Source organism: Vanessa tameamea, chromosome 25 (genome assembly GCF_037043105.1).
Source record: "Vanessa tameamea isolate UH-Manoa-2023 chromosome 25, ilVanTame1 primary haplotype, whole genome shotgun sequence".
NCBI classification, from domain to species: Eukaryota; Metazoa; Arthropoda; class Insecta; order Lepidoptera; family Nymphalidae; genus Vanessa; species Vanessa tameamea.
The window spans coordinates 3,953,044-3,980,900 of NC_087333.1; the positions used below are offsets into that span (position 1 = coordinate 3,953,044).

Below are 27,857 nucleotides of genomic sequence, written 5' to 3' on the forward strand. Positions count from 1 at the left end.
AATAAATACATTTAAAAATAGAATCATTAAGATAGGATATCTTTTCTATATTATTTAAAAAAAATATACTAAAAGAACAACGCTGTGAGACAATTTTGGCACGAGATGCGTAGGCGCAACCGGACAGTGGTTACGTTTCATTAGCTGTGAAACTGCATCTTATGTTCCTATCTCTTTCTTTCATCGAATATGCTGCTGCGTTAGAGCGAGACAACGTGATGTTTACATCTTTATGGACCAAAATGTAGACGTGGCGTATTCGGGCTCATCCCATGGCGATCGGCCAATTTTCGTAGGTAGGAGGAAATGTTACACGTTTTACATAGCTGTCTTGGTTTTTTATTTTATTTATCGTTGAAGTCGAGTGCTGGAAGTAGCAATTGTTTATTTTTGAGTTTTTCCTTTCATTGAGTTGTTATTAATTTTATATTAAGTATGTTAATTGTCTCGTTTTAAGGGATATAAAAAACATTTTTTTATTATTTTTACGGTATTGGTAGGTTGATGACCAAATGGGTCACTTGATATTAGTGGTTACCACAACCCATAGACCAATGTCTAATGCCAATCCAATGTCTGAAATTTTAACCATTTCTTACATAGCCAATACGCCAACAATCTTGCCGTATTGCACAAGGCTCCACCAACAAGTATAGAAGTATTTGTTTTTTTTTATTGACTATTTTATGAAACGAGGTATTGACATCACATTTTTCAGTTGGATACGAAATAATTAGCTGTTGTGTTTTGTTTAAAGTAATTATTCTGATAGAAAACAAATTTTTCGAAATCCTGTGTATTTTCCAAATTGGAATTTAAAAGAACTGCCGTACAAATCATGACTCCCATGAAATGCATTTTCAGTCGCATCCTGCATATCTAGAAGGAAATAGAGCTAGTCATATCACCAGTGAAGGCAATAAGGTCAGGGCGCCAATTCCACTAACAAATTGTCAATTTAACGCAATCTAATTAAAACGAAATCGTTGCTGTTCAGCCATTTTCCAATTCAACTTACACAACAATACAGTGGCGGTTCGGTCGAAGTTGAATCGGAATATAATCGGGATACAATCATAACGGTATACATAAGTAGACTTGCCCTCAGTTACGATTAAGCTTAAGATATGTAATTGGGAACATATCATGTTAGTAGAATTCTCCGCTATTTTATCTTCTAGGTTTTATATAGCACTGTTACTTCCAGCTCTGTTTTAAATATAAAGGTGTAATTTGGAATCTGACGTAAATATTCTGCCTTACTCTCTTTAGCTTTTACTGCCGAGGCCTTTAATGCTGTTTTCCAGACATACCTAACGAGTCCAATAAGTCCCACATTATAAGGACTGTCCCAGTATCCAGATAACCAGCGACCGACCAGGTATCTTGTTACGTTCAACATTTATTCCATAGTTAATAGAGTTCAATAAGAGGGGGAAAATAGTGAGCGTAAACACACATTACACATTAATAGCCTGTAAATTTCCCACTGCTGGGCTAAGGGCTCCTCACCCTCTGAGGAGAAGGTTTTGGAACATATTTCACCAAGCTGCTCTAATGCGTATTGGTGGATACACATGTGGCATAATTGAAAAATAGACACATGCAGGTTTCCTCGTGATATTTTTCTTCACCGCCAAGCACGTGGTAAATCATAAACATAAATTGAGCACATGAAAATTCAGTGGGAGTGAGCGTAAACGTTTAGTACAAATCCCACCATGACGGAGAGAATAGTCACTGTTAGTGTTAGAGAAAAGTCTGGCACTCAGTCAGTAGTAGAAGTAGTCCTTCCGCTTACAGTGGAAGAAATGCTCGAATGAAAACTCTAGAGAAATAAATATAACAAATGCCCTTTCTGGTGTATAATAATCGTAACTCATATGTCGTAACTAATCGGAAATAATAATATATAAATATTTATTTATAAAACAAGTTATAAACATATGAATGCTAGGTATGAACATTATTAATACCTACTTACGTTTAGTAACTCAAGTATGGGACATGCCGTGTAGGATTTATGTTATTTATATGGAATAACATTTGTCTATATTTAGCATTTTATTTATGTATATTTTTATGATCTGGAAACGCAGATAATCATATTGACCATCTGATGGCAAGTTGTCACCTTCAGCCATAGACAATGGGAGAAGTATAACTTGCTGCTTACGTAAATGGTCGGTCGCACATTGACAGTCACCACCCATGGTATCTAAGATGATGAAGTAATAAGAGATAATCAATTGTCTCTCTGACTATTCCAAGGAAAGATAGAGCCCTACCAGGAATTCGTTTTAAATATCCAAAACCCTTGTTCCTCATATACAAAGAAGATCCATTATACAAATGCCAAGTGTAATTCAATTTAATTTTATTATTCCCGACGACGATCGAAAGGATAAACAAAATTATCCGACTTCTCCTAGCAAATTCAGACTTGACAAATCTCAGAGACTAGTTAACCGCATAAGCGAAATAATAACGCAATAAGTTTGTGCACACACAAGTGCACTCTCTTATGACCGATCCAATACCAATGAAAGAGTTAATATTAAAAAAAAAAAATTGTAGATAGAACACTCGGTAGCCAAACACCCATAAATTATGTCAAAAAAAAACAAAGCGATTTTGCCTTGTAATGTTTTGTATTAAGCCTTGTAAATAATCAACTTCCTCCACACGAAAATCTTTAAAAATCCCTTCGTGTAATGTAATTGAAGAGTTAACGTACAATATATACATACGAATACACTTATTCCGAGAAAGAGAATAAATGCCACCAACAATAACGCAGTAATGTTACTTTCGCAACCTTTCAACAATCAGACGCGCTCGATGGAGACGAGTGTGAAACGAACACGCCCCAGATAACATCTTGATTGGCGTTTGTGACTTAGCACAGATACAACGAACCTTACCCATCTCTAATATATATATTCTTGAAATAATGATTAATAATTTAATCGTATATGACGATTTAAAACGTACAATCCTGTGTATATACGGGTACTTTCGCCGGCGGTTTTCCCGAACCGATACGACTTGGGAACCTTCAAGAAAAGAGCGTACTCCTTCCTAAAAGGCCGACAACGCACCTGCAAGCCCCCCGGTATTGCAGATGGTCATGGGCGGTGGTAATCAATCTTTCCATCAGTTGAACCTCCTGCTCGTTTGCCACCTATAACATAAAAAAAAACCTTACTGCTGGATAGAGGCTAGGAGTATTTCTCCACTCTCCCTCCACGCTATTTGATGCGGCTTGATGTATACGCGTGGAGTAAAATTTCATCCGAAACAATATGAGGTTGACTTCCTGGTCGATTTTGGCAACAGCAGTAAATCTTAAAGGAGACCAGCCCACCCAGGACATATTATAATTCATGAGTGTGTGTGCAAACACAGATGCTCTACCCTTATTATCGTAATCCGATGGGACGGCACTTCCAATACCACGGGAAAGTATTCAGGCGCAGGACCAACAGCTTTACGTGTTTCCCGAGGCATGAGAGTGTAAACTTCCAACTTTCAGACTCCAGTACTGTTACTAAGAATTTATCGATAAAAAACTCTTCATGGGGTCGGATCCACCAAGGACCGCGGGATTAGCTGCCTCATATAGAGCTACTAGATAAGACAATCCGACACAATATAGAAGTTGCCTCACGATGTTTTCTTTCGCTGTCGAGCTCGTTTCAAACACAAACAAAGCACATGATTAATCAATGATTCTAGATCTTCGGTAAAAATTTACAGGTAGCCGCTGGGTCTCTGATCCACTTGACTGTACATACAATATGTAATAAGATTTATGTAGATAACTTTCTCGCGGACTAGTCTCGGTTAAGTCTACATTCAGCATCATCAGTTTCTTTCATTTTATCGATAAAATGTTGTTAAGGTCGTTTCTATAAGTATAAAAATTAAAGGACGGCCGCGGATCCGTTTACAGAGTTAAATCTTTTATAATATATATTTTTTATACACTCAAGTACCTACTTATATGACATCAGGTTAATTTAAAAGGTAAAGCTCAAAATGCATATAATTTTTGCAGAAATCATAAAATTTATAAGGCATAACTTGTGTAGAAGTATTAATTGTTGTCATCTAAGGTTTCGTTATAATTATTTATTTTATAAATAATAATTCATTAAACAATTTATAATGCAATGATTGATTATAAATAATAATTTATTTAATGTAATCTACATTGTTTTCATAATAATAATTTTAGTATATAATGCATTTATAGTCATTAATTTAATAGATTCTTAAAGCAAGCCAAGTATTTAAGTCGGTTTATTTAAAATAAATGTGGTATTTATTGCAATTCGTAAAACCCTTCATGATTTTTCCTCAAGATGAGAGGTGTACTTTACTCAGCTGTGAGATTACTGTCTTTTACTTTTAAGCGTGTTACTCTTTATATATTTTCGTAACGACGCATCACGGTCTATGTATTATATACCAGACAGACTATTTCCTGTCTGATGTTTTAAAAATGTTCTTCTTCGTTACTTTATTGATCCAAACCACGTGACAGGTTTATTTAAATGGAAGTAATATAAATGAAATTATTTATGCTAATTAATTATATCTTACAATTAATGAATCACTGAATCAATGATTAACTAGGCAACGCTTACGTCACGGATCGAGGAAGAGGAAAATCTTTATCGGTACTATAAATGAACTGTACTTGGTTCAAGTAAAGAACGTTCTATATAACCAATTTTTTTTATGATACCGGTAGGCGGACTAGCAAATGGGCCATCTGATGGTAAGTGGTCACCACCGCCCATATATAATGGCGCTGTAAGAAATATTAACCATTCCTTACATCATCAATGCGCCACCAACCCTGGGAACTAAGATGTTACATCCCTTGTGCCTCTAGTTTAGCCAAATTCATTTAACCAAGTCTTTGAATCATATCAGCAGGTAGTACCCATTTATAAGTTGTTCTGGGGCTAAGTAAATACACATTCACAGTTGTATTCATAGTATCATTTACTTTGTGGTACGGTTTTCTGCAAGCCCATCTGGGTACGTGCCATCCTCTCATCAGATATTCAACCGCCAAATAGTCGTGATGATACTGAGTAGTATTATTGTATTCCGGTTTGAATTATGGGTGAGCCAGTGTATTTACAGGCACAAGGGACATGACATCTAAGATCCCAATGTTGGTGGTGCATTGGCATTGTAAGGAATGGTTATTATTTTTTCAGCGCCATTGTCTATGGACAATGGTGACCACTTAACATCTGGTGGAATCTAGCCACTAGAACAACTACAATTCATACATTCAATATGAATGTATAAAAGACTCTATTTATTTATTTATTTATAATACTTTATTGCACAACACATGAATATATAAGAGAAACAATATATACATTAGATAAATGGCGGTCTTATCGCTTATGGCGATCACTCAAAGACAACCTTTGGTGATAGAAGCTTAGTACGAAAACAGGTAGGTGCAGAAATAGATAGAGACAAGAGATAAAAGCTATATTATAAGAATATTAATTAGTTAATTAATTAATCTTTTGACTCTATATTCTATCAAATGATTAATAAGTAGACTAAAGTAAAAGTAGCCTGTAAATTTTCCATTGCTCTGCCACTGCCTTCTTTCCTTTATTGTATAATAAGGCTGGAATTGATTCCATGACACTACATCAATGGATATTGGTGATTTTTAGCATACATAGCAAAATTTTTAGCATAAATCCAAAACATACTGCTTTTATCAATAAAGAATTGATTTTAAAGACAAAACAAGCACATGAAAAATAGCAGTGGTTTTCAGGTTTACACAACCTTCGGCTAAGATTCGCCAGTTCTAATCACTGGGCTATGTCAGCTCGATTTCGAGGTTCAAGCATAAGGAATCCCTATTCAATATTCAAAATGACAAGCTTTCCATGAGTAACATAGGCATCTCACCATGGTTTCTGAAAATTTGAAATTGCAACAGCTCTAACCAATATCCATATTTGATTAAATATTTTATCGCTTTGTGTTCTGACGAGTGAGTTATGTATTGGTTGAATTAATATTATTAGCTGTTGAACCGTTTGGCAGTGGAATGGTTTTCGATCTATTGAAACGTTCATTATTGATTTAGTACAAGTTTTTCGACTGAAATGTATACCCATAATGTTAATGATAAGATCATTTCGATTCAGATAAATATTGATAAAGGAATTAACTCAAAATACTTATGATACTAAAAACTAAATTTGTATTATACTTATTTTTTTAAACATTATTATAAGGCAATAGTCTCAATTTAAAACGCTGTAAAAAGTAGTTTCTTGTATAATAATATTTTTATTATACTCGTATACCGAAACCTCCGGAACGTTAAATGCGCTGCAACCTCTTGTATAAGTTTAATTTATATTGGGATAAGTATAATTCCAGTTAGGCATTACATTAACATACCTTATAGCTTAAAAAAAAAACAAGAAAAGGAATTAAGCGAAATAATTAATTATTTATTTATAATTACAGGTTACCTTTTACCTTACTAATAGGTAGGTAACCTGCAATACCACTATTTTTTGTTTTGTAGGATGGCGATCCTTGAAGATAGTAGAATTCTAGATCGAATGTATTGTTTTGTCATCAGTAATAGTCACGTGTGCCATTTTTAATTTCATCAGACGTCTTGGAAATGGTGAAAATGACATTAAAATAATTCCGTTAGATCGATACATAAAGTCAAGCGAATAAAACTCTGTTAATTAAAAACATCTCCTTTTTAAATAATACTATTTACTGTTTGACATAAATTACAATTATTTTACGTTAAGTATACTTAATTATTATGATAAATAATTATAAGTTATTTTTACGAATTTAATTATTTACATATTCCAAATTTGACCGACATTGACGTTCCTATTTACCTACAATATTCAAAACACATTAAATATTTTACATATTATAATAACTCAATGCGTTCAAATACCTACCGGTTGTAACGGAATGCAATGACATTGCGCAGGTCAGTCACCTCGACAATGACAATAATGATCCATAGCAATTAAAGCGAAAGGACATCACGTCACGAGAAAGCAAGAGTGCAACAATTTCACGGTGACAAACGCACGCGCTGAACTAAAGCTCTGATGCTCATGCGCAAGGTGTACCGTCAGCAAAAGGAAGCAATAAATTAATTTAATATTTTTCTTGTAATTCTAGTCATATTTTATATTAAAATAATATATTTTTTGTATTTTTACTTTTTAGCTATAAGTAATAATTTTAAGGATTATATTTTATAAGATTGAAGTAAAATTTGCTCTTAATGCATATTATGAAAAAGGTGAAATTAAGTTCATTTTTGGTAAGACAGCAAAGAAAACCATTGTAAGTGTGTGTTATTGTATTACATTATTATTATTATTATATAATTTTATCCGAATTTCAGCCGTAGTGGCCGGAATCTGAAATGCTATCTTTAACGAAACCTTAGACGATAAGCGAGTGCGTAAACCTATATATTATTTATTTTTATTTTAAGACTCTGGTATGTGTGTGCCGTAAGAGCTGATTTAAGGTTTTGAAGTAAACTTCTTTAGAATCGTTGTGATTCGAAACTCGAAGAAACAAAAATGTACCACGAAAAAGACACAAAAAATAAAAAAAGTTTAAGTTCACTTTTACCGCGTGTGAATTGAACACACACACAGTTTTCTTACAAGCCGTATCAATCTTTCAATCATCATCATAATAAAGTAACAGAGAACCAACTACGAGAAAATCATTCCCAGGGAGAATTGACGTCGATTGAATTTTCCATGCGTAGTGCCCAAAGAAAGGTGACCTGGCCTAGTGAGTTCTAAGTTGATGATATACTAATGCAGAATTTAATAAACGTTTTTGAATACTCAATGCTCATTGAAGTATTTTTAATCTGTTAAGTTCAATTCAATTAATCTTCTCTATCATGCCGAATTAAATACTTTTTGGATTATTGGATTTCTTAAAGGTATAAGTAATGAAAATTAAATTATATTTTATGTAATCATTATATCTACTGATGTAATATTTAATCAAAATTTCATACAATCATTACCATCTTATCCAAACTTTCAACAAAAATTATCAAGCTTCTTTTACATTTTCAATGTTTTTACATCCCACACATCTACCCGAAACTAAATATATACCTACCTAAATATTGAACAGTAGCGTACATATATCATACTTAAGAATAAAACCAAATTGTACATATTATGTGAATATTTAAAAAAAACAGTCATAATAAAATATAAATATGCCTTTTTATTTTTATCTGTTACATAAGTACAGTAGATCTTACAAAGCTGTTCCAGTTCAAAATTAACTATTCCATTTTTTCATATTACCACAGGCTTGCATGTCGTTGACTGACTGCGAACGTGTCTCAGAAGCGATTTCATTGCGTTCAATACATGATTATGGCCTCGCAGTATTTCAGATATAAATCTGGCATTCCTCAATAAATGATGAGGCACGAGAAGTAATGATGTACTTGTAATACCGAAGTTCCGTCTTGACCTTCATTTTTACCCCAAGGATGTATTGATGTTCCAGAGACAACTGTTTTAATTTAATACAGCATGTAAAATTAATTTTTCCAATTAAGAAATTTAAATCTCACATTAATGAAAGAGTATTTAATTAAAGTAGGAGTAAAATATATGTTTAGATAGAAAAGCGTTGAGTTCGTATTCGTCAATTTTCATGCGTTATATAGTATATTAATTTGATTGTATTTAATCAATAGTATATTTAATAGATGGAAAAGAGTATCTTCTTAGGCTCTTACCGGTTCTTCATAGTAGAATCTAAAATCCGAACTATTGGTAACTTTAAATTGCATTACATTTGATTTCGATTTTTTAATGAAAATATGGCGAAAATTATGAATTATTTTAATACAAATACATACATCTGTTATGCTGACCGTACACGTGACGGTGAAGCGTGCGCGCAGATCTCGCCGAAATTGTCCCCGCACAATTTCCCGCTTTCAAAACAACTCTCTATTGTGCAACGTTCGATAATTGAATTACCTCATGTTTGTGGATTTTGGAAACATATGTTTTAAAACTCTAGCTGATATTTGGAGTTAAAATGGTTCAGTGTATAGAATATAGAAGGCATGGTATTTAGGCGATGATTGTTAACCTAAATCGGGCATCACTTTGTCCGATTTAGGTTCAGTGTTTATCGAATGTCATTTTTTAGATATTCATTTTGAAATGAACTTACATGATGGTAAGTGATCGTCTTCAGAGACACTGATACGGTTAGAAGTAAAATGTGCTTCTTATACAGTCAAAGTTCAATTATAGAACAACATGTAACTGTCTCACTGCCCCTCGACAACAGAACACAAAAATAAAGAGAATGAATACTTAAATAACTAGAACATTACTACCTATCAAAAAAACATTTTTCTCACAAAGTTGTGAGTTGTTGTTTACTTTAGGTTTGTGCTGGGAGTCGCAAAATACCAGGACGTTTTAGCGATGGTGGTTGCAAGACGAATGTTAATTTAATTACTTGATTATGTTTTGTTTCAAGTCTCATTAGCGAGTATTTTAAATGGTAGACAAAGACAGCAAGAAAAAGCTATCGAATCGTGGTGTTTCTCCGCCACATACACCAAAAAAAAAATTTGCGTTATCGGTACTAATTCAATATTTCGTAGTGGAAGTATTGCTCAAAATTATATTAGTTGCCCAGCTGGTAGATTTGTACCGTCAACAAGCAAGTGTAACGCTTCTATATTAATTAAATACTATTGACTTAAAATTTGAAATACATTGTTCTGTCATAAAGGATGCATTAAATTTGAAAATTGTTGATTTTAGAAATTTCAAGCGAAATTGTCCCTTGCACCTGATCCAACTCAAACGCAATAAAAGCGATGACAGAATCCACAATTGATATCATAAAAAAATTCACCGGAAGCGAAGGGTCGCCACGGAAGGCAATATCCGGTTACCGCTAACCCCTTTTTATTTTATACCATTATAAAGTTATTCGCTTGATTTCGTTGCTCCTTGCGGCTTTGGAATATAAATTGAGATTTAATTCTTCGTTTGAGGGTGGTCTATAGCTGTGTTGAAGTTTATGCAATTTACTAGTTTTACAGAAATTATTGGGACATCGAATTTTATGAGTCATCTAACTTTATGCATACAAAGTCTAAAATAATGGAGGATTACATTTTACAATCACATTGAACTGCTTTTAAACTTTTTTTTTAATCATAATTAAATACAAATCCGGCTCGACGGACCATTTTTAACAGTTTAAGCGCTAATGAATATTAGCGTTAAAACATAATATATTCATGTTTTTTAGTAAAGAAAATTTGTTCCCTGATCTAAGGTCAAAGAGGTTGTTTTTCTCATGCTGGATTTATTTATGACTTATAAGTTATCTTCAGTCTTTTAAGACATCCAATATAAATAAATTCGACATCCGACACTTGCAGCTTTCCTCGCAGTGTTTTCCTTTACGAATGAGTATTAAAATGAATTACAAAGATTTACGTGATTAAAATCAATGGTGCTTGTCCGTGAACATCTGGAAAGTTTCTTTAGGATTCACGTGGGCTAACCACTGGGCCATCTCGGCTCTCTGATCACATTAAATTGATTTAAGTTCGAATAAATTTCAGGCAATCACCATTGCAATAACAAGGATCAAAATTTTGCTATGTTTATTCAAATAGGTTCAATATAGTCAACAATAATTCAATAACATATCACCTAAGTATTTATCTTATATTCTCAAAAACATAAATTAATTTCGTGATTAAAATTTTACACATTTGTAAACATGAAACTCGAGTTTTAACTGCGATCAAGCGTTTGTCACCTGCTTTCGACAGAATCTAATTCCAATGATAAAAAACACTTTCAAAACGATGGGTAAAATATTTCTGAATTTATCCGAATCATTAATAAATTAAAATTTAACAAGCACCCGTTTAATAAAAATGTTTTCTAAGTTGTTTTTTAGAAAAAAATATATATATTTGTAGAAAATTTGAAGTGTTCTTGCTCACTTAGTACTTAAAGGCGGCACTGGGCTTAGCGAATTCGTTTACATAATTATATCGTTTCGTTTTAGCAAATATGTGGTAAATTCACAAATTGCAAACACACCAACACGTTATAAACCTGCAAATGATATGAAAATATTTTTAAATAGGCTATTAAACCATCATGTTACAGGCCGTAATGTAAACCCACCAATAATATATTCATATATATTTTTTGTTTTATTGTCGCAAGTGGACAATGTTCCTGAGCGAATAACCTGTGGACGGACAATGAAAATATTACACTTAACGTTTTGCAAACATTCGTTTGCAGCTATTTGGATTATTGGGTATTTCTGTAAATGAAATATAATCAAAAAACTCCTTCAGATGGTGCCATAGTCTGTCAGTTAATATGAATGAGCAACTGTACTGTAACTAGAAGCACAAGGGATATAATATCTTAGCTTCGATTAACGATGTAAGGAATTGTTAACATTTATTACATCATCAATTTCAATGGGCCATATACCGACAGGTATCCGGTCATTCCATCAGAACATATATATGCGCAATGTGAAGTGAAATGCCATTATACTAAACCAATTCAAGAAAAAAAAACCTTGCTCAACAAAAATTAAATTCACAACAATATAACAAAAAGGTTAAATTGTTCGATCTTTGTTGCTTCAATTTAAGTTCAAATCGATTCAGTTTGATTAAATGAAGCGGTTCATTTACTAACATTTGTCATATGCCTACAAAAAAAAAAACAAAACGTGTAGCCAACCCCTTAAAGTGGTATAATAAATCTGATCGTGTTAACCATATTCACAATATTATTAGGACAATAAAATACAAAAACCGTTTTCAACACTGTTTATTTCTATCTTACAGAAATATTTGTTTTTGTGAGTAATAGTCAGTTGCTAAGTAATTTTATTAAGTATGACAGGCTGTTTATTTACTTAATAAAACAAATTAAGTTACTTAAAACTAAAATGAGTTAAGTTAAAGATAAGTCCGCAATTTAAATTCAATTCAATTCTTAGATTATTGGTTTTTATTTGTTAACATATGATGAAAAATTAAAAAAAAAAATACAATGTATAAGTGATACTGGTGAAATACAAATCAAATAATAAATATTAAAAAAATATATATTATCAAACATTTTCATAATAAATTTTGCCTTTGCCTTTTCGTCAAAACTTAAATGAATATTTGACATTTAAAAAGCGTCCAGTAGTCAGTATATAAATTGACATTTGACAAGAAAAAAGACAATAACTTAAAGTCAGTACCATGAGGCTCACTAGATAGCAGCAAGAAAGCACACTGTTAAATATTCAAACGCAAACAGCAGAAAATCTAACGACGAACCGACGAAATTCTTCTTTTGACAGGTTGAAGCTTGTCTATGATTCTAGTATCTTGATTGAAATGTTCAATTATTAAGCGCACTATGAATTGTTATAATTTCGGTAAATTAGTATTTGATATAGACAATACTATTTAGCGTAATTTAAAGAAAAAATCCGAGTATGTCCGTAATCTTACATTCGTTCTAGAATACAATGACTATTTTGTTGTTTACGTTCTAATTTAAATTGAATCAATAAATATGTGTCAACGACCTTCTTTAGAATACAATACATTTTATCTTTAGGAATGTAATATATCATTAAATTAGTAAGTTCATTCTTCAATACACTGGAAAAAGTCACAAGTTAGCTAAAATAAAAAACAAATTCAATAAAATATCTAAGTCACATTCCAAACACAAAATACAAATAACTGTAAATAATAAAAGCCATTCTATTTTTAAATTGATAACCTAAAAATAATTGCCAATAAAGACCGTCAAAGTATTATTTACATACTCTTAGTACTAAATACATACAAATCGTATAAATACTGTAGTAGGTTTAATTATTGCAAAACGATACATATTAAAAGATATAACATATATGTATACTAAAGTAAATAAATTTAATATACTATAGTATATTCCAATATGAGGCGTAAAGATAAACAAACCTTAGATTTACATACATGGAATATGTATTGTATGCGATTCGTTAATAGCTCTGCTATAATTGCACTAATAATCCACTTAACTACTTTAAAACAGTTATATCCACTATATTTTGCTTCCAATCTTCTGATAACTTTGCCGATATTCAAAACGTAATTTTCTTACGAGTTCTTAGACAATATCAAACTTTATTCAAGATTTCGACCAATGACAACACGTCAATTCAGTGACGTAGTTGTTTATTTGTGTGAAATACTCATGTGATTGGATTAAGCTGAAAATGTAAGCACTATCGTTTGTGACTGGTTTGAGATATTTTTTTTCAGTGTCGACAGATACGAACAAGTGATATAAAATAAAATCCTATATAATTAACTTCAAAAGGAAATAATAAATACAAAAGTAACTAATTACGATTCTTTTATGTCCAACAATATCATCAATATATCTAAGTGAAATCACCGATTATCGAACACATTTTAAATCGATTTTATTAATTTTATTTTTGTATGGAATTAAAATAGATTTTTTCATATATTACCAATTATCAATTATAATGGAATTAATTGCAAATTTATAAAATAAACTTGCGTTATCCGTTCGAATAGTGTCCATACCGGACATGTAAAATTAGTTTGCACAAATACCCTCAAAATAGATGTACATGTAAACGGGACTATTTGTCCCGTTTACATGTACAATAACTATCATTGTATTAATAATTATAATAATTCAAATATATGTTATTATATAATATCTATCAACATTTAACTAAATCTTAACCAAACCTTCAAATACCTGAATCATGTAATGAAATCCTAATATAATAATAATAATTTACTGGTGTTCATGACAATTCAAAAATTTAGAAAATAATATTAACAAGTTTTGTTAATTAAAATTAATAAAACAAATGTTAATAGTTATACTGTTTTGAACAGTTTTTTTTTTCACTGGCAACATATAAAATTATTAGTGCCATATTTTTTAAACACATTTTTATATAACACTAATTAAAATGAAGGTAATTTATTCCTGCGACACGATATTTATTTTTTATGCCAATACAAAAATAACTCAAATTTTATGCAGAACTTATTATATGTAATGGATTGATTAATTTTTGTGATTCATTTTTATTTTTATCCCATGCCATTACGAATTTTCTCAAATACGAGATAATTTTTTTATATATGGCAATACTATGACAGCATGTCTAAATTTGATAAAATAAACGTTCTTAATACAGATATCACGTTTAAATTCAATAATTTATTCATACAACAAATATAAATATTTTTATAATTATTTAATATTGGTTTAATTTTATTTATTTTTATTTTGTAGTGTTGCTTTACACACGTAGCCTTTAAGGGCCAGGACGCCTCTGCATTTTATATGTACTTGGTATCTCGCACACCAATCTAAATTATTGCAACCGATTCCTGCATCGGAGAGTGTTTTTAGTGCTGCCAGTGATAGGAGATCTAAAACAAAAAAAAAATTATACATAGCGTCTACATATGCGAAAACTTAAGAACAATTAAAACAATTACTGGGCTCGCTCCAATCAATTTAAGTCCTTTCTGAATTATACCTAATTGATTTTTTGTCTGATTACCACTCTGGAACTTCGTGAATGAGCGAGATACAATTGCTTTTTTTACGTCCTTACGTCTTACCTTCGCTCCTTAAATAAGGCGATATTTTTTCACGCATCTTAGCTTTAAGACCTTTCTCGTTTTTCAGACAACTTAATCAATGAGCAAGATAGAAAATTATCTCACCAGGTGGATCGGCGTGTGTGAGTAGTTGGACGTCATTCGCCCTGCAGAAGGCGTGCAGGGAGGGGGGAACCACGCAGCACGAGGCGAGGTTGATTTGTGCAATTGTGGGTTTAACGCGAGCCCAAGCATGAAGTTTGCGGAGGCAACCGCCACCGACGTCAGCTACGCCGAGCTGCTGTACCCGTCCTGAAAACAAAAATATTTATTACTTATATTTTTACGGAATGTTATCTTATTAGTATTCCCTGACTATTTATATATCTATATATAGATTGTCTAAGCTGAGAACGGGTCGAAAAAAATATTGGCAACAGTTGACCACACCGTGCACGCACACCAGTAAAGTAGCATGACGTCAGTGAGTGTCAAGCGTCGATGTCACGCACACCAAGATAATAAAGTTGTCTCGTTTGTTTTAGTTGCCCGACACCCTATATAGACATCTAAATAATCTAAGGTAGCATTATACATTGCACGATTTTACTTGGTGGTAGGGCTTTGTGCAAGCCCGTCTGGGTAGGTACCACCCACTCATCAGATATTCTACCGCCAAATAACAGTACTCTGTATTGTTGTGTTCCGGTTAGAAGAGTGAGTGAGCCAGTGTAATCACAGGCACAAGGGACATAACATCCCAATGTTGGTGGCGCATAGGTGATGTAAGGAATGGTTAATATTTCTTACAGCGCCTTTGTCTATGGGCGGTGGTGACCACTTACCATCAGGTGGCCCATATGCTCGTCCGCCAATCAAAGCCATAAAAAAAAAAAAAAACGATTTGTGTTTTACGATGTGTCACAAGAAGTGCAAAACTAATTGAAATGAAACTTGCCTAGTTAGAGTATCTTCGTATCTATATGGAATGGGAAAATATACTTTTTTTTGTGTGGTTTATAGACGGACGGACAAATGGACCTGATGGTAATTGGTCATCACATCCCATTGACATTGGTGCCGTATGATTTATTTTTACCCACAACATTGTCTATACGTACTAAATGAGATGTTATGTCACTTGTGCCTGTTGTTACACTGGCTCACTCGCCCTTCAAACCGGAACACGACAATACTAGGTATTGCTGCTTGGCTGTAAAATATATGATGGGTGGTACTACTACCAAGTAAGATAAATTAATTTAAATTTAATTTAATTTTAAATTGCATTAAAATTAACAAAAATTTAATATATCTCATAAAAGTAAAATGATATTAAATGTGTAAATCTTATATCTATTAGCTTGCATGAAATACTCCGATATTTAATAATTTCTTTGGTGTTCATTTAGTAACGTTGTTTGTGGTTATTCAAAATCATTCAAGTTCGCTTATATAATCTTTATTTACTTATAATAGACTTTTTGTTTTTTTTTTTTTAATTTATACATTTTTATTTAAGGAGTTTTTACACTAAAAACTTTACAAAAAATATGCCAGTCCTATAGTTTTTTTTCAAAAAATATAATGCTAAGAAATGTATTTCAAGGTTAAAGTCGTTTTAGATATAAGATACAGTAAGATAAGTAAGATTTTCTTTGAAAGATATATAAAAATTTATTTATTCAAAACCTTAGTATTATACAACACGCCATGTCTTGAAAATGCCGCTTCATTATTGAAACATACAATGTTGCTTTTTATTAATGCGTACCTCTTTATAAGTTAATAAGGCTATTTGCGAAATACCACGATATAAATCAAAACTAACGACCTAATTTTTATTTAAGCCTAAAAATGCTGCTATCTAAAAATTTTAATATGTACCTTTCTTGCAATTTATATAAAATTTATTTAAAAAATTACGTAAAACCAATAAAATATATCGTTCCTTAGCATTCTTTACCCATTCGATCAATAATTATCACCTCACTAGTGTAACTAATGTCATGTCAATTCAAGGTCACAGTTGTTTATTTATCTTTTCTCCTATTCCCATTGGAACAGAGTATACTTAAGTTGCTTAATGCACAAGTTGTAAACCTTAGCCTTTTCCGATGCAGGAGAGGGTAGGATGCTTTGAAACATACCCATCCTTCCTCATCCTTCATGTTAAATTTAGCTCATTTATTAATAAATCATTTCATTTCGCTCACTCTGTCCACTGGCTCACTGTGTCGGAATGTGTCCAAAACTCAATCTGTGTGTTATTTTAACTATTGTTAAAGAGTCCGAGAACGTGACATTATATCGTTCCTAATATGGTATATATTAAAGGACAAACAGATTAAAAAAAGTATTTGTTACACGTACCGTCTTTTACGTAATCTTCGAGTACCGCCCATAATACTTTGATACCGGGGAGAATAGCTTCGCATTTTCTTGCATCTGCTTCACTGTCGGCCTCTATTTCTGTACTAGATACGCGACCTAAATAAATAAAAAAAAAGATAGCGTCAGAAAGTAAAATAACATTAATTCCAATTCTGGAAGAATAGGGTACGAAAGGCGATTTGAAATTACAAACAGTTATGGGGTAGCCAGGTCTCTACCGTGCAAAGGATAGCCTAGCGAGATTCAATGGTAGAGATTACTACCTTTCTATCAGAAGGTAACAGTGACATTATTTGTAACTGTATGGAGGTGAATCTACACTATCAACTTAAATGTTTGAGTTGCTCGAGGGAGTGGGGATGATCACGAATATGGAGAGGATGGTAGGGAGTGAAGTGTAGGCATGATTAGCGCCGGGAATGCAAATTTGGGGGGGGGGTCATAATACGCAAACCATCTGGGTTCAAACCAGAACTTTGCAGTATGTAAAGGCTGCCAGTATGAAGTACGTAGATATCATATCATCATATCATAGCCCTCTTCTATAATTACAAATTAAATATTCGAGGGTTTGGTGTCTCTTACGATATAGGTCGGTTGCGTTTATTTTAATAAAATCACTAAGCGTTTTGAAGCATTAAAAAAGGGGTTCGGTTAATTAGGATAGGGGATCTTAAGGCGCTACTAAAATGGGAAAGCGGCGTTTAAAATAACCTTCCTTTTAAGAAATTGATTATAAACTTATATGTAACGCAGACCAATACTTGTGACAGGATTTCATCAGTCTTAGACACATACGCATTATTTTCACTAAACCACGTTGGCTCATTCGAAATGGTAGTTGGTAGTTTATTATTGTAATTAGTAGTACAAAACGGGTTGTAGTAGAGTAGTAAATTTTTATCAGTCTGACGGTTAAATACTTACCAACATTACTACCCAACGATATAGGGGATGCTTTTGTAAATGTGCTCTTGGTGTTCTCATCCCTGGCTTCGACACGGGTCGGCACATCCGGATTATAAGCTAATATTACATTTTCTATGTGTTCCGTATGTAGAGCAGTGAATACTGAAAAAAATATATAATTATTATTATATTTTTAATATATATATATATTATACTACCTTTTTATATTTAAAGTAAGTTAAAGTTTAATTGAGAGGCCCAGCAAATAAATGGTACTACCAGATCAGGCCAGCTGATGGTAAATGGTCACCTTAAGTCCTCGATGAGTTACATAATATGATGTAATGTATGAATTATGTTATTCGTATATTCATTTTAAAAAGTCTGTGTACGTCTTATTTCTAGAATAATCGATGCCAATGGCAGTAGTGAATAAAAACTTCGACCTAGAAATAACACGACAGCCAATGGTCAAGGTCATAATAATCTATGGTATTTATCATGGAATTCTGATAAAAATGATGCGTTTTGAATGAGGTCGAAGTTGTTATCGGAAGTTAAAGTGGATATGAGTAGTTTATTAGAACAGTGTCGTATTATAAATAAAGATATGTTAACAAATAACTGTTTATGTATTTATCAGAATTATTAGAAAATTGTATGGAATACTGTATTAATTTAAGGTTTGTTTATTTTTGCTCAACCTACCGTTGGAATTTACTAATATATTTGATTATCGCAAGCACAAAGAGTTGGAGCAAAATTTTCGATTGATGGGGTGAAATCTGACTTAAGAATCAGTGACGAGAACACGACAGAAGATTTGATCCACTAAAACACTAACAGATAAAGTTAAGTACGTTGAAAAGTGCCATTGACATTTTTTTTTCTAATTTTTCTTCAGTTTCTTAGGAAATGACAATTATGTATATTAATTTAATTATTATTCCGTGTACTATCTTATCACTCGACCATCAAGACTATATATATATAAGATGATAAGATCATTAGTTCCGCAATTAAGTTACACGTCGTGTATTCAATACTAGTTACCGGTCCCGGCCTCGCACGGGCACCATAAGATTCTACATAAAGCGTTTATATTAAAGAACAAACATATAAAAAAGGAATATTGTGTTTGTTAGGCTTTTTTATTTCATCGCAATTGATTGAATGGCTTAACCACGCAAAGAGTAAAAATATATACTCTATTCCAACCATCACAGGAAAAACCTAAATAAAATTTGACGCGATTTCATTGGTCGAGAGCTTGATTAATCTATGATATTCACGTAAATCCATATTACGGAAGAATGGCGTTTTTAACGTCGACGTAACTGTTATCGGAATAATAATAATTTTGGAAGTAAAATTAAAGTGGTAATAAGTAGTTAAGGGCAATAGTGTTGTATTATATATAAAGATATATTTATCGTAAACTCTCACTAGTGTAAAAACATTGCTGAGTTATTATTTATTATATTAGCAAATCGCATGAAATACTTAAATGTAAAGTTTCACCTTTTTTCCAACTTCCATTGGAATAGGAAGTACGAATATACATTGTTATTTATTAAAAGCTGGACGCTCTGGCTTTGCACACATGGATATAATGACGCTGGAAAAGGTGCGCGAACTTATGTAAACGCGTTAGAAGTTATACTTCTTTGGATTAATTGAAAAGAGTTTTAATGACATGAAAATAATAACAAAAAAAGTAGTAAATGGATCGTCAATTTTGAGATCGTCAGGTTGATAGGGTTTCCTTATTTCATGAGTATATGAGATTGAATTGTAAGGTTTGAAGTTCTCTGTTCCGAGCAAGTTAACACTTAATTGGCGGGTTAGGGAGGCGTTCCCTTGTGTAGTTATGTCAAGAGGCGCGGTTCGAAACGGTCAAACGGGTCACGAAATCGTGTACGTCAAATTGAAAAACTTCAGAAATCATAAAATTTCATATATACATAAGTATTTTTTCTCAAAATCATATTTCGTATATTTGATAAGTCGCCAAAAAAAAATGTAAAATTAATATAATCGAGAGATAACCTCTAATGTCTCAAATATAATCAACTGGCAAATTAGTTCAGATGACGTTCACGTGACCTCACACGTATTTAATAAATTTGACCCACAATGACTCAATGCGGAATTTCTTTTACTAAGAACCTCTGCGGTTGTACACAGGATCCATTAAATTATCCTCTCAAACACAAACATACATATTTATTTATATTGATAAAAGATACCTTGTCACCCTGACTTCGCACAACGTGAAACATTAGTCCCATGTGTGTATCGCGTACATATTTATCTTCAAGAGCCAATTTATTTTATTACAGACAAAAACGTGAGTGTCACGCTTGTCACGTGAATAGTCAAAATTTAAAGCGGGTGACACTACAAAGTACAAGTACTTATATAATATAAAATCTTGTTATATTAGCATATTAAAAAAACCGGCCAAGTGCGAGTAGAACTCACGCACGAATAATTCCATACCATTATCTATAAAAACGACAATAGCCTGGTGACAGACGAACAGACGAAGGGACGGATAGCGGAGTCTGAGTGATAGGGTCCGTTTTATCCTTTGGGTACGCAACCCTAAAAATCAAGTTTTTAACGCGATAATCTCAGTATCAACTAAGTTGATATGAAAAAATCGTTTTGCTTTAACATAATACACCATTATAAATCATTCAATATGAAGTCCTTTGAAATACAAAATCACGCTACACGCTACCTAAATAATGTATATATGTAAATATCTTACTTGTATGTATGTATGTATGTATGTATGTAGGTATGATGCATGTACAGACGTATAATACATATATCATTACATTAATAATTGTATAAATTTACTTCATTTTTATACAAAAATATACATAATTGATTGTAATAATATGTCTTATTAGTATATGTCTTATTACAAAATGAAAAAGAGAATCAACTGTGTTATTAATAGAAACCCTCATTATGAATAGCGTTATCAATTATTATCAGGAAACTTCGTTTGGATTGAATCTTGCATCTTGTAAATCTTTATATGTAATAAATTACATTGTAAGGTAATTTACTATTGGACGTTGTTTACTTTTGAATCTGATTACTTGTCCAATGTTTTAATTAAAAACGCCAATCTGAATATGATTGGTTGAGGAAACCGAAAATTTTAGTCAAAAATGTCAATTCACAATCCGATTGGTTGACGAGACCCAAAACTTTAGACAATAATTAGAATTCACAAACCGATTGGCTGATGCGATTCTAAACTGAAAAAACGCCAATTTAATATGACGTTGGCGAGGATATACATTCACGTGAATAACGCCATAACCGGATTGTCTCTTAGTAAATATTATTACATGAACAAGAAACCAGAATGTTCCAAGAAAACCAGGCTTGTTCCTCACTTTCCGCATTTCAAAAAGAGCGTAAATTACTTTACTAGAATAGATCTTATGAGCATTTTTGAATTGTCTTGTTAGTATTACATTAAGTTTAAAGCTAGTTGTAATGTTTAAACGAGATGACTCGACTCAGACGGTTAGTTAAATTGACTATCATTCTACTGGAAATAGTAGAACAATTGTAAAGCCTATTCCTACTATATATGAAGAGTAAATACAAATAAACAAATTTAACATTAAACTAAACATTAAACTGACGCAGTATACGCAGTAGACGCATCTATAGTATTTATTGTGGATTTGTGAAAAAATGGCGTACGACCGCGAAGTTGCTACTGTAATCAAAAATAAAATTACAATGGATATTATATTTAAGTGAAATAATGTTACATTATAAATCAAGTTTTATTAGTGTTGTACTTTTAGTAGTGCATATTCAATACTAATATTAAAAAATGCGATAGTAACTCTGTCTGTTTGTCTTTAAGTTATTCCATCACGTCCAAACCAATGAAAAAAGTTTGATAATATTTGGTATGAACTCCTATTAAGAACATAGGCTATTTTTTATGCCTAATATCTAGCGAAACCAGGCGTGGCAACTAGTTTAGCATAGTTATTATTAATTCGCGCAGATGTTTGTAAATCTAAGGTTTGTGTATCTCCTTCGTTTGGAATGGGGTATAGATTATCTGCGCTGATTACACTGGTAAACAGTAGTTAACCTACCCGCATATAAACCTCATACTTAGTTTTGTTCAATCACCTTCAGTTTTCGTTAAACATAAACTAAATTGATTACGCGAATTTTGCTTACCGACGTATGTTTCCGATAAATTAATATTAAATTATTGAAATTAAAACGGTTTTCTTTGTGATTGTCGTTTCTGTGCATCGTAATAAGATGCCCAGGGTGTGTGTAAACCATCCCGATAACTTTTGTTACATTTGCGGTCAACTTACTATTAAAAGTCAACGTCGTAATTTGACACCATTAGTTAAAAACTGTTATTTTAATTATTTTGGCTTTCCGGTGCGGAATTTGGACAAAACCTAGACTCCTACTGTTTGTTGTGCACAGTGTGTTAGTTTATTAACATCATGGGCTAAAGGATCTCGTCATATGCCGTTTGCAGTTCCAATGATATGGTCTGAACAGAAAGACCATGTATCAGATTGTTATTTCTGCCAAACTTCTATCAAAGGTATTAATCACAAATCTAGACACACAGTGAACTATCCGAATTTAAAATCTGCTCAAAGACCTATCCCTGAAGATGTATTGCTACCTCCTTCTTGCACATCAAACTCGGACTTATAAAAAACTTCGTCAAAGCTATGGACAGAATTGGAGATGGTTTTTGTTACTTGAAACAGAAATTCCCAAAAATCAGCGATGCTAAAATAAAAGAGGGAATATTTGTAGGACCACAAATTAGAGATCTACTGTCTGATAAAGAATTTGAACAAAAACTTAATCCGATCGAAAAATCAGCATGGACATGTTTTCGAAATATTGTTTGTAATTTTCTTGGAAACCACAAGGCCGAAAACTATGAAGAGTTGGTCAACAGCCTCTTATCAGCTTACAAGAATATGGGACGCAATATGTCGCTCAAGATACACTGCTTACACTCTCATTTGGATTTTTTTCCTCAAAATTTGGGAGCCGTTAGCGATGAACACGGCGAGCGATTCCATCAGGATATATCCAACATGGAAAACGGTACCAAGGCAAGTGGAGTCCGAACATGTTGGCTGATTACTGTTGGACACTCAAGAGATGTACCTGAAGCTAAATATTCCCAAAAATCCTGAATAAAAGTCAAACTTTTTAAAAATGCAGGTTATTAACAGGCTAGTTGTAGATACAAAATATGCCATTCAAATTAATTTAACTTTCATTAAGGTCATTTTTGTCTATCAGTGTTATCTTTCCGTAATAGATCGTAATATTATAAGCTGATTTGAAGATATAGGAACAAAAAGGTGCTATGTCTAAATCTAGTCCATTAATAACATGGAAATAAACAAAAGTTTCGCATGATTTTTCTAAATTCCTTGAAGGTATATGAAATAAAATATTTTTATTTTACTAACCATTTTCCATGCATTCCGTTAACGCCGTCGTACTGTCTTCATTTATAAATATTTTGACACCAATCTTTAGATTTTTCCGTTCCTCTTCCGCCATTTTGTTGTGTACGTCATCATGGGGCCTTGTTATGTTAACAAGCGCCTCTTTAGTGTTCTTCGATGTAGATACGACCATATAATCTGAAGCCTGAGAGGAATCCGCGTGCGTTGTGCCATTTTGAACAGGATAACCGTTTTTATTACCCCATTCTGATAACGTTAGTTTGATGCTCTCTGATAACTGGAAAAAATATTATTTAATTAGAAAAATGCCAAATTATTTCGAATCTAGAGTAGTTAGTGGTGTCAAGTAAATAATGTAGATTATTTAATATTAACAGAATTCAATATCATATGCGCATTCGTTTTAATGTGAACAGTATTGAATTAGTAAAATTATATTCCGTAAGTCTCACATTTGACAAAGGCGCGGACGTCTTTTAGTACGAATTAACGAAAGATTTGGTTAAAGCTACCACGGATTTGAAACAAAGATCTGTAATTAAGATCTTGTTGTTCTACCTTGTCTTGTAATCACACAAAGTTTTTTCCATTTTTCACAATCTTATAAACGTATAAATTCGACAATAAAATAGTTTTTTTTCTTTAAATATGACTTCACAAGCATGGCAGCCAGGCGTAATTCGATTTGAAAAGTCAAACTTTAACATAATCAGCCTGTAAATTTCCCACTGCTGGGCTAAGGCCACCTCTCCCGTTGAGGAGAAGGTATGGAGCATATTCCACCACGCTGCTCCAATGCGGGTTGGTGGAATACACATGTGGCAGAATTTCGTTGGAATTAGACACATGCAGGTTTCCTCACGATGTTTTCCTTCACCGCCGAGCACGAGATGAATTATAAACACAAATTAAGCACATGAAAATTCAGTGGTGCCTGCCTGGGTTTGAACCCGAAATCATCGGTTAAGATGCACGCGTTCTAACCACTGGGCCATCTCGGCTTTTTTAATTTTAAAAAATATCCCAATTAATAATACTAATCCGCGATATATTATTGATCTGGTAATTTATAAAATGGAAAGATATAATTGAAATATTATTCTGACTCGATGTAAAACATATATTCAGATATTATAAAAAAAAAAATCTAAGTAACTTTGATGATAAGCAAGCTTAATAAAACATTTCTCACACTCAAGTATCAACTAACTTAGAAGTGTTATGTAAACACCATCGTTACCTTCGTGCTTCGAATAACGCGTTTTAAAACATTACCAGAATTAATTTTTACATTTTTGAATTCAAAACAAATGCAACTAAATAGTTTCAATGTATCTACTAACAATCAGAGATACTCAGTTTTGTTGTATTGTGGTTTGAAGGGTGAGCGAGTGTAACTACAGGCACAATCACCTTAACATCTCAGCTGCCAAGGTTGGTGGCATATGTAGGCGATGTAAGGAATGATTAAGTTTATATGCATAGGCATTGCATAGCAGCGGCCTGTGGTGATAAATTACCATCAAGTCGGAGATGCCAACTCCTACATAATTGTCAACATGAAATTACCTTAAATAAGGCTAAGTGTCAATTAAAAACAACATTTGATGCTCAAGTGACCCATTTGCCCCTCCACATAACGTTGCATATAAATATTTTCCAAACTATATTTTTTTCCGTTAAAATATAATTATTAAACATAAGCAATGAATATTGTTAAAACCACATAGCTTTTAACATAAAAGATAATATTGAAAATAGTTACAATAGTACATTATTTTATCACATAACATAATGACATCATTCTATTGCCTTATTGCTTGCATACTTAGCAGTTTGACATTTTAGCATGATAGAACATGACTATGCAAAAAAAGCAATTACTTATTTATAAAATCAATAATGTGCATGATTTTTTTTTATGAACAAAGATAGACATTCCATTCAGCTGTATGACAGATCAAAATGAGTTATTTGAAACTAAAATTATTAGAAATGTAAGAGAAAAATCATATTTATGTAAATGGTTTGATAATTTGGTAAATGAATTAGTTACATTAATGTATAGGTATAGGCTGAAAAATGTAGGTAAGAGACTTAACTACTACATTAATGAAATGAAAAATATATTAGAACTATTTTCAAAAACTCATTAACACTAACCTTCTAATTCGACAAACTTACTTTTATTTTATTTAAATATTCATGAAATTAGAAACTGTAATTTATTTTCCATTTAAAATTTTGTTTTTATTTACTTAGCAAAGTTAACCTTAAATTCTCATTGTATTTAATATATAAAGCATAAATATTTAATAAACAAATAGGATTAGGTGTTATACAGCACAATGCATATATTTAACAGATTTAATGATAGCTAATTATATTGTAATAAGAAAAATAAAAACAATTGATTGAATAACTTCAAAATTAATAATATAACATTGTAGTTGAATTGCATTTGAAATTTAGAACAGTTGTCAAGGCCAAATATAAACAATAAAAAACTCAATGTTACTACACAACTGTAAAATATTGTATTGAATCAAATATTTGCAACAAGAGTAGAATCAATTAATTAACAATAAGCAAAATATATATTTTGGCATCTCATACACAAAAATAATAAAAACTCTTCCAACCAAGACATTTTCTGTGAGATTACAATTAATATTATTTTTATAATATTAAAAAAAACTTTTTAATAGCAACCAAAACCATTTTGAAATAATATTATTATATGAATTCAAACAATTTTGAAACAATACCTTTTTTTTATTATTATAAAAAAATATATAGGATAAGATGGATACTCATAAAGATTAGTATTTGACTTATGTATAAAGTACTTGGCTGTAGGCAATCAAATCACTGTCATGATAACATTAAGAAAAATATATCGTGTAATGTGTTAAATAGAGATAAACATGACAATACTTTATTTTACGATAATAATATTAAATTAAATAAAATACGAAACTAACCTCCTCGGTCACATTTTGTCCAGCTTTTTTCTTAATATCAATAAGGTTTAACACATTTCCTGTATTTATCGTAACTTTTGAGGCACTTTTCAACATCGTGGCTTATTTCGTTTTTTATTTTTCTTTGTTAAGGTTACCGGTAATTAAGTTATTCTACTAAAAATATACGTCTCAATTTTAATCTTTCGCTATACAGCGTTCACGCGCTACCAGTAATGATGACAAACTGAATCGTATAGCCTTGAGCAATGAAACTCATACTTTTAGTTTTAATATCATATCAGCTGCGTGAAAAAAGGCATGACGAACTATTGTTAATGATGACGAAATGCTGCTGTCCACATTACACAGCCTACATTATCAAGTACGAATCTTATCTATGACGTATAGCAGTTAAAGATTCTAATAATTGAAGTGGTTTGATGAAAGGGTGTTAACTCCAAATTAAAAAAGTTTGAAGATATAATGTAAATAACATAAAATTTATCTTTGAACTTCATAACTTATTTGATAGATCTGTCAATGTCATGTTACATGTAGGAGGAAATCCGAAATACCATTACTTATGCAAATCCCAGACATTCGTGAAAATCGTTACTAAATTGCTCATAAAATTATATTCATATCTATTCTACACGAAAACTACAACTTTAATATAAACCATGTACAAAATTGTGTAATTAAAAACAAAAAAAATATCCTCAAATTTATTTGATCAATCATCAGGTAAGTAGCTTTAATTATCTTATAGAAACTCAGACAACATGAAAAACAAATTCTGTATAACGAAAACAAAAACAAAAAAATTGTTTCTATGTTTTTTTACTTTTCATTGCACATTCCGCGGTAGACAGTACTTTTTTCATCTTAAATGGATCAATTGATTTATAAATAATAATTGAATAATTTAATTGGTATAATCCTATATTGATATTGATTTATATATAGTTTGTTGAAATTTAAGAAAATACTATTCGAATATAAATTTCAAAAAACTTAGCCAGCTTCAAATTTGAAGCATTATAATTTCATTGACCGAGGTAAATAATAATACGTAAATGTAATAGGATAAGAGCAGTAAAAATTCAATAACTTAAAAGTACTTCAATAATGCGTAAATCCGCCACTGAATGTAAGATCTTTCAACTTTCAAACTTCAGATAGCTACAGAGAATTTCTTGATAGAATAATTGAATATTTACCACTACTGTTTGGGGCTTGAGCTTAAAGCTAGATATCGTGACAAAACGAAATAAAATAATCGGACCCAATATAATAAATTGCTAT

General features: G+C 31.9%; 2 protein-coding genes across 3 annotated transcripts in view; both read right to left on the reverse strand.

Moving 5' to 3' along the window:
* The window catches only part of LOC113403147 (uncharacterized), a 361,159-nt gene that overhangs the window by 164,452 nt on the left and 168,850 nt on the right, over positions 1-27,857 (reverse strand). The window lies entirely within an intron of this gene.
* On the reverse strand, positions 14,359-27,079 carry LOC113403135 (glutamate--cysteine ligase regulatory subunit). The gene is made up of 6 exons (XM_026643594.2): positions 26,571-27,079; positions 23,587-23,863; positions 18,089-18,232; positions 17,141-17,257; positions 14,894-15,079; positions 14,359-14,593 (listed from the first exon to the last, which is right to left on the reverse strand). The coding sequence occupies exons 1-6, from the start codon at positions 26,664-26,666 to the stop codon at positions 14,433-14,435; spliced, it is 981 nt and encodes a 326-aa protein (XP_026499379.1). The 5' UTR covers positions 26,667-27,079; the 3' UTR covers positions 14,359-14,432.

Bases quoted from the DNA above. Each gene is read 5' to 3' on its own strand.
- LOC113403135 (XM_026643594.2), bottom strand. From the start codon at position 26,666: ATGTTGAAAAGTGCCTCAAAAGTTACGATAAATACAGGAAATGTGTTA. The intron at 18,233-23,586 runs GTTAGTAAAATA...TATTTTTTTCAG, and splicing joins AACGGAATGCATGGAAAATG to TATTCACTGCTCTACATACG. The intron at 14,594-14,893 runs GTGAGATAATTT...TTTTTGTTTTAG, and splicing joins CACACACGCCGATCCACCTG to ATCTCCTATCACTGGCAGCA.